This window comes from Phocoena sinus, chromosome 20, assembly GCF_008692025.1.
Source record: "Phocoena sinus isolate mPhoSin1 chromosome 20, mPhoSin1.pri, whole genome shotgun sequence".
NCBI classification, from domain to species: Eukaryota; Metazoa; Chordata; class Mammalia; order Artiodactyla; family Phocoenidae; genus Phocoena; species Phocoena sinus.
Genome location: NC_045782.1, coordinates 7419197 through 7436113, shown reverse-complemented (window position 1 = coordinate 7436113; position 16917 = coordinate 7419197). Strand labels below are relative to the sequence as shown.

The 16917-nt window shown below is 41.3% G+C and overlaps 1 protein-coding gene across 3 annotated transcripts in view; it reads right to left on the bottom strand.

Annotated features, from left to right (window-relative positions):
- The window catches only part of STX8 (syntaxin 8), a 241304-nt gene that overhangs the window by 87502 nt on the left and 136885 nt on the right, over positions 1 to 16917 (bottom strand). For all 3 annotated transcript variants that reach the window (XM_032617110.1, XM_032617111.1, XM_032617112.1), the window contains exon 7: positions 7320 to 7421. In XM_032617110.1, coding sequence (XP_032473001.1) covers positions 7320 to 7421 — 102 coding nt within the window. The remainder of the gene's footprint in view (positions 1 to 7319; positions 7422 to 16917) is intronic.

Sequence of the window (16917 nt, the reverse complement as noted above, 5' to 3'; positions counted from 1 at the left end):
ATTAATAGTAAAAGTATATTTTCCTTAAAATTTTAATTAATTCTCAAATTACAAAGTAATACAGGCTTATCATAAAAACTTCTAAAGCTTTGTAAAGAAAACATCAACAAGCTCGCATCACCCAGCTCCAGGCCTGGCCCCCGTGCACATCTCTGAAGTAACCGATGTCACCTGCACCTGCTCCTCCACACCTGTTGTCACGCTCTAATCAACACGTCTACACAGCGCCTACGTGGATCCTTCTGTCTCTCCCTGTCTCCCTCCCTTTCTCCTTGAAATGGCATCACAGTGCACACATCCTGCTTATTGTGGTTTGTCACTTGACCAGACCCAGAAGAAGCTTCTCCTACTCATCCTTCAGACGTCTGCTCCTGTGTTGTGTCCTCCTGGAAACCTCTGGGCCCCTAGGCTGATTGAGAGCCTTTTCTGCCTGCGCTACTGCAGTCACTAGCGATTTACAGTGCGTGTCCCCCCTCCTACGCTCCAAGTTGCCCGAGGGCAGGAATTGTGTGCCCCAGGTACCTTTCAGCTCCAGTCCCGAGCCCAGTGCCTGGCACACAGAGTAAATGTGCGTGATTGTGACGCCGATCATATTTATATAAGCCGCTGTTCCCATCTTGTGAATTTGGTGTCTGAATGCAGCTAACGTCTACCTGGCTACCAGTATTACCAAGATAAATAAGTCCCTCTCTTTAGGGCTCCCTTATTTTGTAAACATGCCCTTTTCAGTTGATTTAAAAACTGCTTCCCTCCCAAGACATATCTGCTATAGATTTTAGAGAAATGACTTTTCTCCATTACGGAGATAATAGATACCAGGCAGTGAAACCATAGAGCATAAAATTCTTGGGAGACCTGCTTCTAAAATCCAAGCCCAGTAACTGTGTTGGCATGGAGGGAGAAAAGAGTGAATGAATGAATGGGAAAGGCAGCAGTAAGGTTAAGGATCAGAGGGCTCTGGGGGCAGATACGCATTAGTGAAGGACTGGGCGTTTCTCCAGAGACCGAATGAAAGGTGACACGGGGGTGCAGAGTCAGGCACACACGTATGTAAAGAATAAGGGAGCGGGCTTCCCTGGTGGCGCAGTGGTTGAGAGTCCGCCTACCGATGCAGGGGACACGGGTTCGTGCCCCGGTCCGGGAAGATCCCACGTGCCGCGGAGTGGCTGGGCCCGTGAGCCATGGCCACTGAGCCTGTCCGGAGCCTGTGCTCCGCAACGGAATAAGGGAGCTGAGGAATTCAACTAGCTTATCTCAACGAAGAAGGTTAAGAAGGAAGGAAACAATAGCTAAGAATATTCTTGATAAACAGTAAGATAAATAAAAGAACTCGCAGAGCTATTCTCTTGCTCCAGATTAACTGTTTGTGTTTGTGGTAAGGTTTTGAAAACAATTCCTTGAGAGATTAAGTTGTCTCTAAGGTCAGTTCAATAAGCTAGACAACCTGGAATTCAGTTTCTTACCTATTTTGTGTTCAGTTCAAAACAGCTAACATAAGAAAAAGTGGGTTTTGTGCAATACAAAAAGTAAGGCAGCCTCACCACCATCCCGCATATGCACTAGAGGTGGTTTTGACTAACTTCATGACTGGTAATGGCTTCAGCCACAAGATTATAAATTTCAGTTTATTTGAAAAAAAAAAAATCGACTCCATTTCTGATTAAATGAGGATGCAAGCCTCCTAGCTCCGTAATATTCCTGCATAATTTACTCAGATCACCACTATTCTCCTTAAAGACCTTTCTAAGCTGGCTTCAAAGAGAGGTAAGAGCCTCTGAGCCTTACTTATTAAGGTGGCTCTCGACGACCAGTTTAAAGCCACATTTTAACGTCGGCTGGCATTTACTGAGGACTCACTAGCACAGTCACGATGCCGCCCAGATGGTTCTCATGCAGTCTGCAGAAGAGCCATGGGACCCTCGTTTTGAGCCATGGGAGGGCAAGCGGCTCTCCAAGTCACCCAGGTTGTAAGTGGCTGAGCCCCAACGGTGACCCCCCCTTCGCCTGGCTCCACACCCATGCGGTGCGCTGTCCTTTCTCAACCACTGAACTCTTCCACCTCCTTAAGACGACCCCATTCCAAGGAGTGGAAGGCAAATCCAATGGTTCCAGAGAGAGACCTTGTCAATGCAATGTCAGTTGGGCTGATTTCTAACCACATCAATGAGACGCTGCTAAAATCACAGTAACTCTGCTTCGACAACATTATGTAACGGTCAGTATACTGAGAAGCAGTACTGTCCCTCAACCCGAGTCATTCAGAACCCTTCGTCTGGCCTTTCACAATTGGCTGCGTCCCTCAGACTCAGACGAGGCTCTATTTTGAATTCTAATGAGGACGAGGCACAATGAATATTTAAACTGCAATTACAAAGATCCCGCTTTTATGCGGATGTCCTTAACACAAATAACAGATCTGAAAGTACACATAGGTGCCAATGGAAGATATCAGTCTAGTTTGCGTTTAGAAGCTGGAGACAGACAATAATACTGTTTTCTACTTGATGCTATTATTGGGGTGGGGGCAGGAGAAGAAAAGGGAGGAAAAACCACCCAAAGATCCCAGTAAAAAAATTTTTAAAGCCCAGGCTTCCGAGTGAAAGGTTCACAAAGAGGTGCTTGAATCCTTTGTTAACAACTGAACAAACAAATTCATCATCGGGCCGTTCTGTGTGGCCCCCTTGCAATTGGGTCTGTCCTTTTAACAAGAAATTTCCTCACTGGGAAAGCATCTATGTCTGATATATCAGATGGGCGAGGACGATATGGTGGCGGAAGGAAAACAAAAGACCATTTCACGGTTCACAGCCTAGTTCTGCACTCCCTTAAGTAAAATGATGATGTGCCGCTGTTATTCTCAGCTTACGCAAGTTCTCTTAGTTAAACAGCCATGGAATTAACAGTAACCGAGTTATCCTGAGTGAGTTGCTTAATCCCCACCCCCCAAATAGTTAAAAAAACATACCCTGCTTGCAGTATCATGTACTATGTGTATGTGTTTACGTATCAGTGATCAACCTGGCCTTGCACTAGGGAAGAGCAAGTGATTAACTCTTTGCTATGTTGTGAGGCTCTTGGACCAAGCCTTTGCCCCCAGACCGTAATTTAACTTCCATGGCGTTTGGACATCCTTTCGTAAATGTTAGCATTTATGGAAAGGGAATATGGTTTGTTTTCTTCTTACATGTCCTCTGGTTGAGTTTCTCCCCTGCTGGTACCAAACATGTCCACTGAGACTTGAGTTTCAGTTACCTTTTATTTCTAGAAATTCTGTTTGATCCCGTTTCAAATTTTCTAGGTTGTTCTTTATAGTTCCTATTCTCTGAAGATACTTTCAAACTTGTCATGTCCTTCTTTAAATATAATCACAATTGATTTTATAATCTGCATCTGATAATTCTAACACTGCAAGTCTACGCAGATCGGTTTCTGTGGTCTGTTGCTGATCCTTGCTCGTCTTGTGTGGTTTCCAGATATGCCACGTTATCTTTGAGTGTGTGCTGGTCATTGCCTTGAAATTTTTTTTTTTGGTTGATTCCTAGAGACCAAGGATAAACATGCTCTCCCCTCCAGAGAGGTATTTCATTACTTCTGCCAGGCACCTTGAGCTACAACAGGTAAATACAGCTACCCAGGATACAAATGCACAGGAGAGCCTTTCTGTGACCGCAACTTGCCAGGAACGATAGTTTTTCCTTTTCCTTCTTCTCATCTGTTCAGTGCCAAGGCTGCCTTCTCCACAATCCCCAAGGACAATTTATTTCTGGTACACTTTTATCCCAAGGGTTTGGGGCCCCACTTTAATGGGAAAAGGGTCTCCTATTACACTTCCCAACTAGGGTGGGCCCAGGACCTTACCTTCCAACTCCACTTGCCTACCCCTCTCACAGGCTGCGGAAGCCCCTGACTCCTGCCTGTAAGTGGGCTTTATTAGATTAAAAAAAAAGAAACTACTAGAAAGTACCTAAGAGTTTAAAGGCTGAAAGCAAAACAAAAGGTCAGGTCAGTACTGTAGTTACCCCACAAAATTTAAAACTGAATTACAATTTGATTCAGCAATTCCACTTCTGGGCATGTACACAAAAAAGCAGGGACTGGAACTGATACCGTACACCCATGTTCACAACAGCCAAGAGGTGGAAACAACCCAAGAGTCCACTGACAGATAAATGGATAAACAAAATGTGGCATAAACATAACAATGGAATATTATTCAGCCTAAAAAAGGAAGGAGATTCCTGACACATGGTACAACAAAGAGGAATATTGAAGACGTTACACTAAGTGAAATAAGCCAGATACAAAAGGACAAATACTGTACGGTTCCACTTATATGAGGTACCTAGAGTAGTCGTACTTGTAGAGACAGGAAGCAGAGTGGTGGCTGACAGGGGCTGCCGGGCGAGGAATGGGGCGTTAGTGTTTAATGGGTGCAGACTTGCAGTTTGGGAAGATGAAGACGTTCTGGAGATACATGGATGGTGGTGGTAAATGCGCAACAACGTGAACGTATTTAACGCCACTGAACTGCATGCTTAAAAAGACTTACAATGGTAACGTTTATGTTAGGTATACTTTACCAAAATAAAAACATTTTTTTTTTTTGTTTGTTTAAAGGTCAGGCTAATGTTGCTAAGGGCTGCTAGACCTACTCAGTAAATTGTACAATATACCCTGAGTTCCAAGGCTTAATACTGATCAGGGGGAAGACTTTGAAGTTAATTAATGGGGGTCATGAATACAAGTCTAGCCTCCCTAGACCTTTGGGGCCATATGCTGAACCTCCGTCAATATGCAAAACTAGCACTGCTTGTCGACAAACACATACATAATCGCCAAGGCCCCTTGAACAAATACAAATGCAAAACATTTCTCTTTAAAGTTATCAGGTACCACAAATGATATAAGGATAGTTATGTGGTGCTGCTGTACTATCGATAGAACTGCTAAATAAATATCAGGGGGAAAAATTGAAGGGATGAGAGAAAGAATTCTCTCTGAAGTATTTCCATTGAAAAAAATTGGAGAAATTTCTTCTTTCAGCATCTGTTGCACTGTTGTACCTCCCCCTTCCGAATCACTACATATAATTCTAATACAGATAATATATATACTTATAAGTAAATATAAAGGGGGCATGAGATCAATCCACACTTAACACATTTTAAGATACCAACACATGTTTAAAAAACATGCATTTTAGTAATTCTGGGCATCTCTAAATTTCTCCTGTTTTCAAAAAAAAAAATTAAACAGCTCAGCTCAGAAGATTTTATGGACATTTATGGCTATAAAGAGCAACACCAGGTAAAACTACAAAATAAAAAATTGGCAACAGCAGAAGCCATATTCTTCATTATGACGTCATGAATGGCATGTGGTGAGGGCCTCTATGTTGCAAATACAAAATCTTACTTGCTTAGTGCATGACTGCTTAGTGCATGAAAAAGACCTCAGGAAAGTTGTCTCTTAACTGGAAGATTCTTCCTACTTTCAACATATAAAGATAATGGCTAATACTTGCTCACTGCTTATTATGTGCCAAGAACTGCCGTAAGGGCTGTATATCCCTATCTATCTATCTATTTACCCACCTACCTCTATATCATCTATGTCTTTACCTACATTAACTCATTTATTCCTTACAACAACCCTCTAAGGTATGTACCATTATTATTCCCATTTCAGAGATGCGAAAATCGAGGCAAAGGGGAGTGGGTTTTCCCAAGGTCACACAGCCAGTGAATGGTAGAGCTGGGATTTGAGCCCAGGCTCTGGGGCCCATGCTCTTAACTACCATGCTCTAGCGCCTCTCTGCATAAAATATGGAAATTCAGGGACGATGGCGAGTGTCGGACACTTTACATATTTTATACAATTGTATTTTTATAACCAGGTCATCTTTTTTTTTTTTTTTTTTTTTTTTTTTACAGCCAAGGAAACTAAAGTTCAGAAAGATTAAGTTTATATAAGAATCGAAGATAATAACAGATGGAGGTGGGAGTGAACCCATCTATCTCCGTCACCAAAGTTTCAGGATCTGGTGCAAAGAACAATATCCCTATGGTTAGAAGTTATGAGAAGGCCGGTAAAGCAAAATCAAGGAGGCTTTTGCTTTGCGCAGAGAGTAGAAAGAAGCACACGCCTACAGGCGCAGAAGCACAGAGTGGCTTGGTATCTGGTGGATGAGAACTGCCAGGGAGGAGACAGGTGATAAAAGGGCAGTAGGTGGGCGCCTCCAAGTTCCACTTCCTCTGAGATTCCAGAGTCCATATTTGCCCGGTCCTCCATCACCCTGCTCTTCTAGATTTCTGTTTAACCACACGCACAGGCAAGGAAGGTAACACTTCTCAAGCTGTGCATCCCAGATGACCCTCGCACAGAGATCCTTGTTCTAAAACTGGATAGATGGGAGGGATCCAGTATATTTTTCATACTGAAAGGGCGAAAAGTCAGGCAAAGCATGTGCTCAGATTAGTTTTCTTTTTAGTGCTACTGCACTTCTATTTATAACAAAGTTATTAGCCTTATAAACGTGGTACATCTTTGTGAGATGAAGCATCAAATAACCATGACTGTGGTTACTGCTAGTGTCACCACCGTTCATTGTTACCTGTGGGCAAGGCACAAGCAAGAGATCATGAAACCCACAAACACGTGCATCAGAACTTCTGCCGGAGAGCAAGGACCCACATCGGGAGTGCCTGGTGCGCTTGTTAAATGATGAACGCTCTTGAGCCCCAACCTAGCCCTACTCAATCAGAATCTCGATGGGAGGGCCAGGGAATCAGCACTTTAAGAGTCATGCCCAGTGATTCTCATTTTGGCCTGTGTTTCCTCATTTTACGTACAAGGTATTAAGAAATGATAACTTCACTAAATAACAGGATATACACTCATCTGGACTTTAGAATCTGTGCTCTTAACTGCTCTATAGCTCAAGCTTCAACAATGAAGCCTGTGACTAAAACAGGCACAAAACAAGCAAGATCGCCTTTAAAACCCATGAGATCTGTCACCACCAGCCTGCATGATGTCACAGAATTTCCCTAACTGTTATTTTCGGTAAGTATACAGGAAGGTTTCTTACTTTAAATTAAAAAAAAAAAATTAACAACGCATTATACTTCCCCTGTCCTCATAACAATTCATTTCATTTTAACAAGATTTAGGGATCTTCTAGCAATTTCAATGCTTCATCACATGAAACTGGCTGTACTAGAAGAGCAACCAAATCCCTGCGGTAAAACGAGACCAACGTGGGAAGCTTATCCGCAAATGATTAGAGAGGCAGAGCTATAACTACAGCAATCTCTTACCACAAGACGTGGACTTCCTGTCCACCAGATTCACACGCCTGGTTTCGGTGCGAAGTTTCTCATCGGTATTCTCCACCAGGTTGGCAAGGTCATCAATTATCTCTATAAAGGAAAACAAAGATGCATGGTTAATACTCCAAAAATACCTTGGCTCACATCAGTCTCATAGCTGTGGTGGTCCTTCCTAGTAATAATTCTCTCAACTGCAGTGAGTGAGAAGGTTTTAAAGAACTCATGTATATTCTCTGAAAACTGCAATTCTGATTCATTAAAGGTTGGGGATGGGGTCGGGAGGGAAGGAGTAGTAAAGAAAAAAACGAGTTCAACACAATTCCAGGAGACAGAGGAGAAATGTCAAAAGTTCAGGGGAAAGAAAGCATGACCCAACAAATTTATGCCCAGCCAAGTTGTCACTGGAGTATAAAGACGGCAGACAGACGGTATAGAGGACTTCAGGGACCACTGGGATCCTTCTTAAGAAAACTACTTGATGATGAAATCTAGGCAACCGAGAGGTGACTAAAAATACAGAACTCTGGGCTGGAGAAGCCAGAGGCCATGACATAAGAGATGACGGCGAGAACTGAATCCATTTAAATACTGAGCTGAGAACAAATAAGCATATGGATTAGGTTACAGAAAAGTAGACAAACATAATAAACAGTGACAATGGAATTATAGGTGAAAATCAGGAAGCAGTTGAGGGGCGGTGGCAAGAAAGGTAAGCAGCAGCTAAGATGTTAATTTCTTCATCACTCTCAGCAGGGTCATATCAAGCTGTTGGAAAGTAAAACATAGAGACTTACAGCTTTGTAAAAATCACCAAAGCTTCAATGTTTTACGTTATTATTTTGTTAACCTTAAATGGATCTTTTAGCAATTACTACCTCTTGGAGAGAACTCTTCATGTAAAGTTTTGTTTTTTTTTTTTTTTTTTTTTTTTTGCAGTACCTGGGCCTCTCACTGTTGTGGCCTCTCCCGTTGCGGAGCACAGGCTCCGGACGCGCAGGCTCAGTGGCCATGGGTCACGGGCCCAGCCGCTCCGCGCGCAGCATGTGGGATCCTCCCGGACCGGGGCATGAACCCGTGTCCCCTGCATCGGCAGGCGGACTCTCAACCACTGCGCCACCAGGGAAGCCCCTGAAGTTTATCTTTTAAAAGTGAAATTAAGCACTTAATATTAAAATAGCATATATAATATGACCCTAATTATGTAAAATTATTTCTATCCCTCCTTTTATACATACGAACCTGTAAGGATATATCCAGACAACGTTAACCTAATGTTAATAATGACTATTTCTAGGTAGTGTGATCCTGGGTGATCTTCCTTGTATTAACTGTTTTATTTGAATTTCTTATAATGAGCTCTATATACTATTTTTTTCCCCAGTTTTGGTTCTTTTTCCTCCCTCCTTCCCTCTGTCCCTTTTTAGTGATTGCTTTAGAGATAAGTTGTCCAATACGTTACCATTTTTCTTAAAGAATGAAATAAAACCCACAAGCAAGTCAAAGGAAGCTTTCAGAAAGTTGTTTGAGCTCAGTTTTGACGGCCATGTATGTGGGTGAAGCAGGAATAGTGCGACTCATGCAAAAAGAGTAGCATGTGAAAGGCACAGAAGAGTTGGGAGGTCTTTCTTCCAGCTCCTACAGCACTTCCTACAATCTTTTTACTTAGAGACCCTTTTTGTTTGTATTGAATGATCTGTTTGCATGTCTTTTACAGAAGGAGTATGACAGACACTAACTTTTATTCATCTCTGTATCTCCTATCCCTAGGAGAGTGCCTAATATACAGCAAGATAAATACTAAAAGATAAAGGGTGTGAATGGAGTGTAAAAGATAAAAGCATTGAATAATTTCAAAGCATTGAATAATTTGCTGCTTCTTAGAAAAGTGGAACTAAGCCAAATTTGCCCAATATTATCTGTACAACACCTGCCTAGAAAATATTTCACTATTATTTAACGATCCTTTCATAGCTATTTCCTTGTATTCAATGACATACTCTCCCAGTTTCCCTTTCACTTATCTGTAAGCTCTGTCTAGTCTCCTCTTGCTCTTAAATGTTGGTGATCCCCAGAACTCTGTGTATTTCTATTCTATTTTAGTTTTAAACTTAAAATTTTAATATTTAAATTTAAAATATTTAAATTCAGTAATTTAGATATTTTAATATTTAAAATATTAAAATTTAATTTAAATATTTTTAAATTAAAACTTTTTTTTCTGCTCTACATAGCTCTCCAAAACTCCTTGACTCATATAGCCAACTGCTTACTACTTATCTCTACCTTGAAATTCCTACAAATATCTGACTCTCAAGGTCTCTAAAACTAAACTCTTCATCTTCCCTCAAACTGGACTCCCCTATCTTCACTGCCTCAGTTAATGGCACCACCATTCATTTTTGCTTGCCCAAGATGGAAATCTTTTTTTTTTTTTTCCCGCTGTGTTGGGTCTTCACTGCTATGCACAGGCTTTCTCTAGTTGCAGCAAGCGGGGCTACTCTTTGTTGCAGCGCATGCGCTTCTCATTGTGATGGCTTCTCTTGTTGCAGATCACGGGCTCTAGGTGCACAGGTCTCAGTAGTTGCAGCAAACGGGCTCAGTAGTTGTAGCGCGCAGGCTCTAGGGCACGCAGGCTTCAGTAGTCGTGGCGCACAGGCTTAGTTGCTCTGCAGCATGTGGGATCTTCCTGGATGCACTGGCAGGCGGATTCTTAACCACTGTGCACCTCAATCAGTAGCCCCCGCTCGCCGCAACTAGAAAAAGCCTGTGCATAGCAACAAAGACCCGACGCAGCCAAATATAAATAAATAAATTTATATTAAACAAAACTGACAATACTAATTGTTGGGGATGATTTGGCACAAAGTTAACTGAAGAAATATTTGTCTGTTCTACTCCAGCTAAGCATATATCTACGCTATGACCCAGAAATTTCACCCTTAGGAACTTACCAAACAGGAATAGAAACATGTTTCTCGAAAAGACCTGTACAGGCCCTCCCTGGTGGCACAGTGGTTGAGAGTCCGCCTGCCGATGCAGGGGACACGGGTTTGTGACCCGGTCCGGGAAGATCCCACATGCCGCGGAGCGGCTGGGCCCATGAGCCATGGCCGCTGAGCCTGCGCGTCCAGAGCCTGTGCTCCGCAATGGGAGAGGCCACAGCAGTGAGAGGCCCACGTACCGCAAAAAGAAAAAAAAAAAAAAAAGACCTGTACAAAAATATACCCAACAGCGATACTCATGAGAACCCAAAACTAGGAACCACCTAATATCCATCAATGGGGGAATGGATAAGCCAACTGTGGTATCTGTACTGTTCAGTAATAAAAAACAAAGAGCTGCTTATAACTGTAAAAACTGTTACTTTGTTGGCTAAATAAAAAATAAATCTCAAAAGCATTTTGTTGGCGAAAATAAGAAAGTAATATATACTTAATAATTCCATTTATATAAAGTATGAAGACAAACCTAATCTACTAGATAGAAATCAGAAAGCAGTTGCCTCTGGGGTGGGGATGGAGGGGACTGACTGGAAAGGGAGAAGAGGGAATTTTCTGGGACGATGGAAATGCTCTAAATATTCTCACAAACGTATGCCGTTGTCAAAATGCATGGACTGAACACTAAGGTCTGTACACTTTGTTGTATGTAAATTATACCTCAACTAAAAATGTAAAGCAGAAACAACAAGGACCTATTGTATGGCACAGGGAACTATACTGGATATCTTGTAATAACCTACAATGGAAAAGAATCTGAAAAAAATATATATATACAACTGAATCACTTTGCTATACACTTGAAACTAACACAACATTGTAAATCAACTATACTTCAAGAAAAAGTTGTTTGAAAAAAAAATATATATAAATTAGAAAAAAAATTGAAGTTTACAGTATCATGATACTTCCAGGATTTTCCAGAAAGGAAGAAAAAAGGGAGGGAGGGAGGGAGGAAGGCGGGCAGGCAGGGAGACCTGCTGCGAAGACAAAGCAAAATGACTTAGAATAACAAAATTTTCCAGCTGCAAGAAGTCAGGGGATCATCTTGTAGCTCCTCCCCCTTAACAATCCCCCTCCGACCCAGCTCCCCACCCAACCCCGTGCCAGTAACAGGGAAGCTCGTGAGAAAATCAATTCCATGGCTGAGCTGGAGGGTGCCTGTAATTATAAGTTTCTATATTTCGAGCTGAAAATCTGCCTGCTTTTAACGTTCACCTTCTATTTCTAGAACAACACAATTCCAGTGTTCTTCCTTCCAGAAGACAATTCTCCGCGTATAACTCCTTAGTCTTGTCTTCTCAGCTACAGACACTTAGCTCTGAACATTAACAGATTGTCAGAGGAAGCGATTTCTAGATCTCGTGACATCTTGATGCACTGGACACCGTATTCATCCTAAAATGTGACGCGAGGACTTGGATCCATCGTTTCAGGTTCTGTCCAGTCAGCACAGAACACACTGAGTTTAGACAGAGTCGCATATATAAAAGTCGGTATTTTTAAGTTCCATTCCTCATGTCCTATCAGGATATTCCATAGTAAAAGCTATGCTTCCTGGAGTTGCTTGGTCCATTGTTCTCATGCAAACGACTACAGCTGAGATTGCATGGTATCTTTTAATGTCTCAACATGTAATATAAAATTTACACTTAATAAGCTTCTAGCACTATAAGAAAGTCAAGTGCAAAATACTCCTTGTCAGATACTAAATACAATATGTCAGCTGTTATGTGTTAACTGGGTTTCTGGATAGAGTTCTCATTAAATTTGTAAATATTCATAACAGAGGTAAATACAAAATTGGTAGAAGATTAGCTAAGCAAAAATCAGTAGTCAACACTGAAGGGGTTAATGTTTTCATCTCAGACCAAACACAGAGTTTTTCATATTGGTTGGTAAACCTCATCTGATTACTAGTTTGCTTTAAAAAACAAACAAAAAACCCTCCATTTTTAGGTGATAAAAATCATTTAATAGCAGTTTATAAATGAGAGGGGGAAAAGTATAAAATTATCCACACACCCCAGTAACCACTCCTGTGGATTACCTTCTAAGATTTGACATAAACATATGTTTTTTTTGTCGGTACGTGGGCCTCTCATTGTTGTGGCCTCTCCCGTTGCGGAGCGCAGGCTCCAGACGCGCAGGCTCAGTGGCCACGGCTCACGGGCCCAGCCGCTCCGCGGCACGTGGGATCTTCCCGGACCGGGGCACGAACCCGTGTCCCTTGCATCGGCAGGTGGACTCTCAACCACTGCGCCACCAGGGAAGCCCTGTATTTTTATATAATTGCAATATATGAGCCTTTTGCCCCCTGTTAACATATCATTTGTACGCTTTCGTGTTGTTACACAGTCTTCACAGTTATAATTTCTAATGGTTACAAAATATTCATTCCATTAAAATAAACATTCATTAAAAATAGCCCATTATGGGATATGTAGAATGCTTCTATATTTCCACATAATGAGTCAATGAATTCTTTCCTCCATTATCATCTTCCTTCTTTTCTATCGTTTTCTTAATTAAGCGTGATTCTGACTGCCACATGGACTTTGAAACATACCGCCAAGTCACTTTTTAAAAGGTTTGCACTGCCACTGCTGTTGGTTGGTTTGATCAAATTCACTCGTCAGTATGACCTCAGAAGGCGATTTCCAAGGGCAGGGAGCCTGGGAGAATTCCCACCTTGCAGCCTAGTGGCTTCTAAGGGGGGAATTTCCCCAACCACAGTCAGTTACGAGCAAATTAAACACAGGTTAAGAAAGAACCAGCTGACTCTTTCAGATCCCTCCAAGTACAGCCTCCAAAGAGCAATTGGTATTTTACTTCCCAGTAAGTATTTGCACTTGGTTTCGAGAAGGAACTTATGTTTCTGTCACGTGTTCATTCGAGATACCAAGTGCCATTCCAACACAGAAAGGAAAAAAATGGACAAAAGAAAGTATTTTCGCATCAAAAAGCGGTGAGAAATATTATACGGTGCCAACACAGCTGGATCCAAATATATTTAATTTTCTTCTAGGCTCGGTTACAGTCCCAGTAACATCTACACAAGGGCAGAGAGTATGCTGCGTATTTTCAGATAAATTTGGTTCCTTTTGCACTCATAATGGATGCTGGCACTCGCAAAGTCATTATGCTTTTATGCCTTTCACTTAATTGCTAATGACGTCTGAAGACAAGCATTAAAAAAACCAAATGGTGAAGAAAGAGCTTTTCTTGAGGGCATTAGTTTAACTCCCTTTATTCCCTACAATGGAAACTAAACATGGGGTGGGTGATAACCTCTAATAATACACTTTTCTGTACACTAGGAAACCAGGAACAGAAGGACAGACCGATCTGTGACTCAGCAAAGGAAAAGTAACACGTTGGCCAAGGCACCCTATGGCAGGGCAGCTGGCAGGGAGTCCCCGCACACCCAAGCAGAGCCTCTGGGAGCACTCAAGCTTCGGAGGCCTAGGAGAAAGCCCCTTGGCCATACCTGCTCCCATTTTAAGCAGGAACAGGTGGGCCAGGCTGGGCAGAAAGCACAGGCTCCTTTCCTTCTTCCTCCCCACCATCAACCCCACGGCCTTTCAGTCTTTCATCCAGGCTGAAACGTGTGTAACAGAGGCTTATGCTGAGTTAGAACCCTTCCCAACTTCTAACAACAGACAGACACTGACATGTGTGTGTGAAGATGAGCAAAGAGCCAACAGGTGTAAATAAAGAGGGAGCATCTGCTCCCCCTCCCTCACCCCTTTGGCCCTAGAAAACACAATTCCTTCCAGAAAAGGACAAGGCTTGAGAAACTGGTTTCTGTTTTTAAAACAAGATTCAAGAGGACACTAAATCAATACAACAGAACAGAGAGCCACAATGAGGGACCGACCTAAGTTACTAGAAACAGTGCTCCAGATAGAAACACACTTGTCAAATCAAAAACCTCAGTGAAGGCAGTTAAACAGATTGTAATCTAAATAAAAGATTTAGTTAGAAAACAAACTGGAATAGTCTCCCAGAAGTCACAGAAGGAGGTTACAGAGGACAAAATATGGAAGGAAAAAAATAAGAGACCGAGATAAACACCCAGGAAAACAGAAGGAGAAACAGTGGCCAAGTAAATAATAAAAGTTCCTCTTAAACCAGAACCCGAGTCTCATAATAATCAAGATCAAATCCCAAATTACTCAGTACATGAAGTACCAGAAAACCTCAAGATGCATCAGAAAAGACAATCAGCAGATGCCGAGGCTGAAATGACACAGCTGTTGGAATTATCTGACAAAGACTTTAAAGCAGCTATAATATAAATGCCCCAACAAGTAAAAGTGAACACTCTTGAAACAAAAGTTTCAGAAAAAAATTAAAAACAAAAAAAGCAGAAAATATAGAGGAGAACCAAATGTGAATTGCAAAACTGAAAACTACAAGAATCAAAATTAGAAAAACTCACTGGATGGGCTCAATAGCGGAATGGAGATGACAGAGGAAAGAGGCAGTGAACTGGATGACAGGTCAAAAGAAACAATCAAATCTGAACAATGAGGAGAAAAGGCAGGGGGATGACCATAGCCTTAGGGACCTACAGGACAGTGCCCAAAGGTCAAGCATTCATGTCATCAGAGGCCCAGAAGGAGAAGAAAAGAGTGTGGGGCACAAAAATATTTGAAGAAATACGGCTGAAATTCTTAAGTTTGACAAAAAACACAAACCTATACATTCAAGAAGCTCGGAAAACCCCCCAAAAGATAAACACACAGAAATCCACGTCTGGACACATCAAACCCAAACCATTGAACACTAAAAACAAAGGAAAAAATCTTGAAAACCACCCCCCAAAATAACATATTACTTCTAGGAAAACAAAGATTTGAAAGACTGTGCATTTCTCACCAGAAATCATGGAGGCCAGAAGAATGTATAACAACATTTTTAAAATGCTGAAAGAAAACTGTCAACACAGAAGTTTATATCCAGCAAAAATATCCTTTGGGGATCAAGGTGAAAGAAAGGTATCCTCAGATGAAGTGCTAAGAGAATTTACAGACCCCACACAAAAAAACTGAAGGCACTTTTTCAGACAGAAAGGAAATCACACCAGCAGAAAATCTGGTACATCAGAAATGAAGAGCAACAGAATGATAAACATTTGGGTAAATATAATAGATCCTTCTCCAATTAAGTTCTTTAATTATCTGACAGTTGAAAGCAAAACTTACAACATCTGGTTTTCAATGAACATAAGTATCATACACCATACTGACGGGAGGGAAGGGTAAAGGGACCTTTATGGTGGTATGGTTACTATACCCCACTAGACATGATAAAATATTGATTCTAAGCAGACTGTAGAATGTTAAGGATATATATTGTCATCCCTAGTAACCACAAATACAATCTGTACAAAGATATATAGCAAAAAGCGCAACAGAAAAATTAAAATGGAACACTACAGAAGTTCATATGTGTGATTCCATTTATATGATAGTCTCCAAAAGACAAAACTATACTGATGGAGAACAAGCCAGTTGGTGATCACCAAGGGTTAGGGATGGGGGAGGGAACGACGGCAAATGAACAGCACAAGGGGTGATGGAACTGTCCTGTGTCCTGTCTGTGGTAGTGGTTACACAAATCTATACATGTGTTAAAATTCACAGCACTACACAAACACACACACAGTCGATTTTTCTGTATGTTAATTTAAAAATTCAAGTTAAAGATATAATGAACAAAGAGAGGTATGGGTAAAGGAAGAACATCAGAGAACGCTAGTGCTTAAAGAACAAGAGGAACAAAAACTAGAAACAAAGGAGGAGGGTGAAAAAGCAGAAGAGAATGCTGTCCTAGAGGGCAGCACTGCAGAAAAGAGGGTGGCACATACCATGTGTATGGACTGGTAATCGGGCCATTGCCATGGACTGTGCTGAGAGCCGCTGTGGGTGGGGGAAGAAGGGGGCAATTTGCCTGAGTTGCAGGACTGAATGCAGCCGAAGTGTGGGGAAAGGAAGATGGTAAGAGGACCCTAGTGTGTTACTGAAAACTCCTAGAATGTAAAACCAAAACGCTAACTACTAATATTTACTGAAAACTTGCCAGGTGCTAAATCACTGTTTTTTAATCTTGAGTTGTATCTAGTTCATTATAAAGTGAAAAACAATTCTTCTATACCCCACAGTATTAATATGTTATTCTATTTAAATTACTTAATTAAATATAAACATCAATGGTGGTATATATTATTTATGTTTATAACTCTTTATTCCATAGTTCTAAAAATATATATTCATATTAAAACTAAAATTCTGTTTAATAACAATAATTTCATGCTGACAGAGACAGCCTTTCTGAGTAGCAAATTGCTGCTTGAAACATGAATATGATACAGACTAAAGTATGGGTCCTCTGGGGTTGTCCTGCTATTCTTTATTCCAATTGTGGAGACATCTTTTAGACACTGCACAGTGACAGCCTTTGGCCTTCTCTTGCAAGCAAATATATCATTACATATTAAGTATACTTTCTTCTCTCATCAGCCAAGGATTACTAAGACAATTACAAATACAAATGTGGGCTAGAATTGCATGGCAACACAC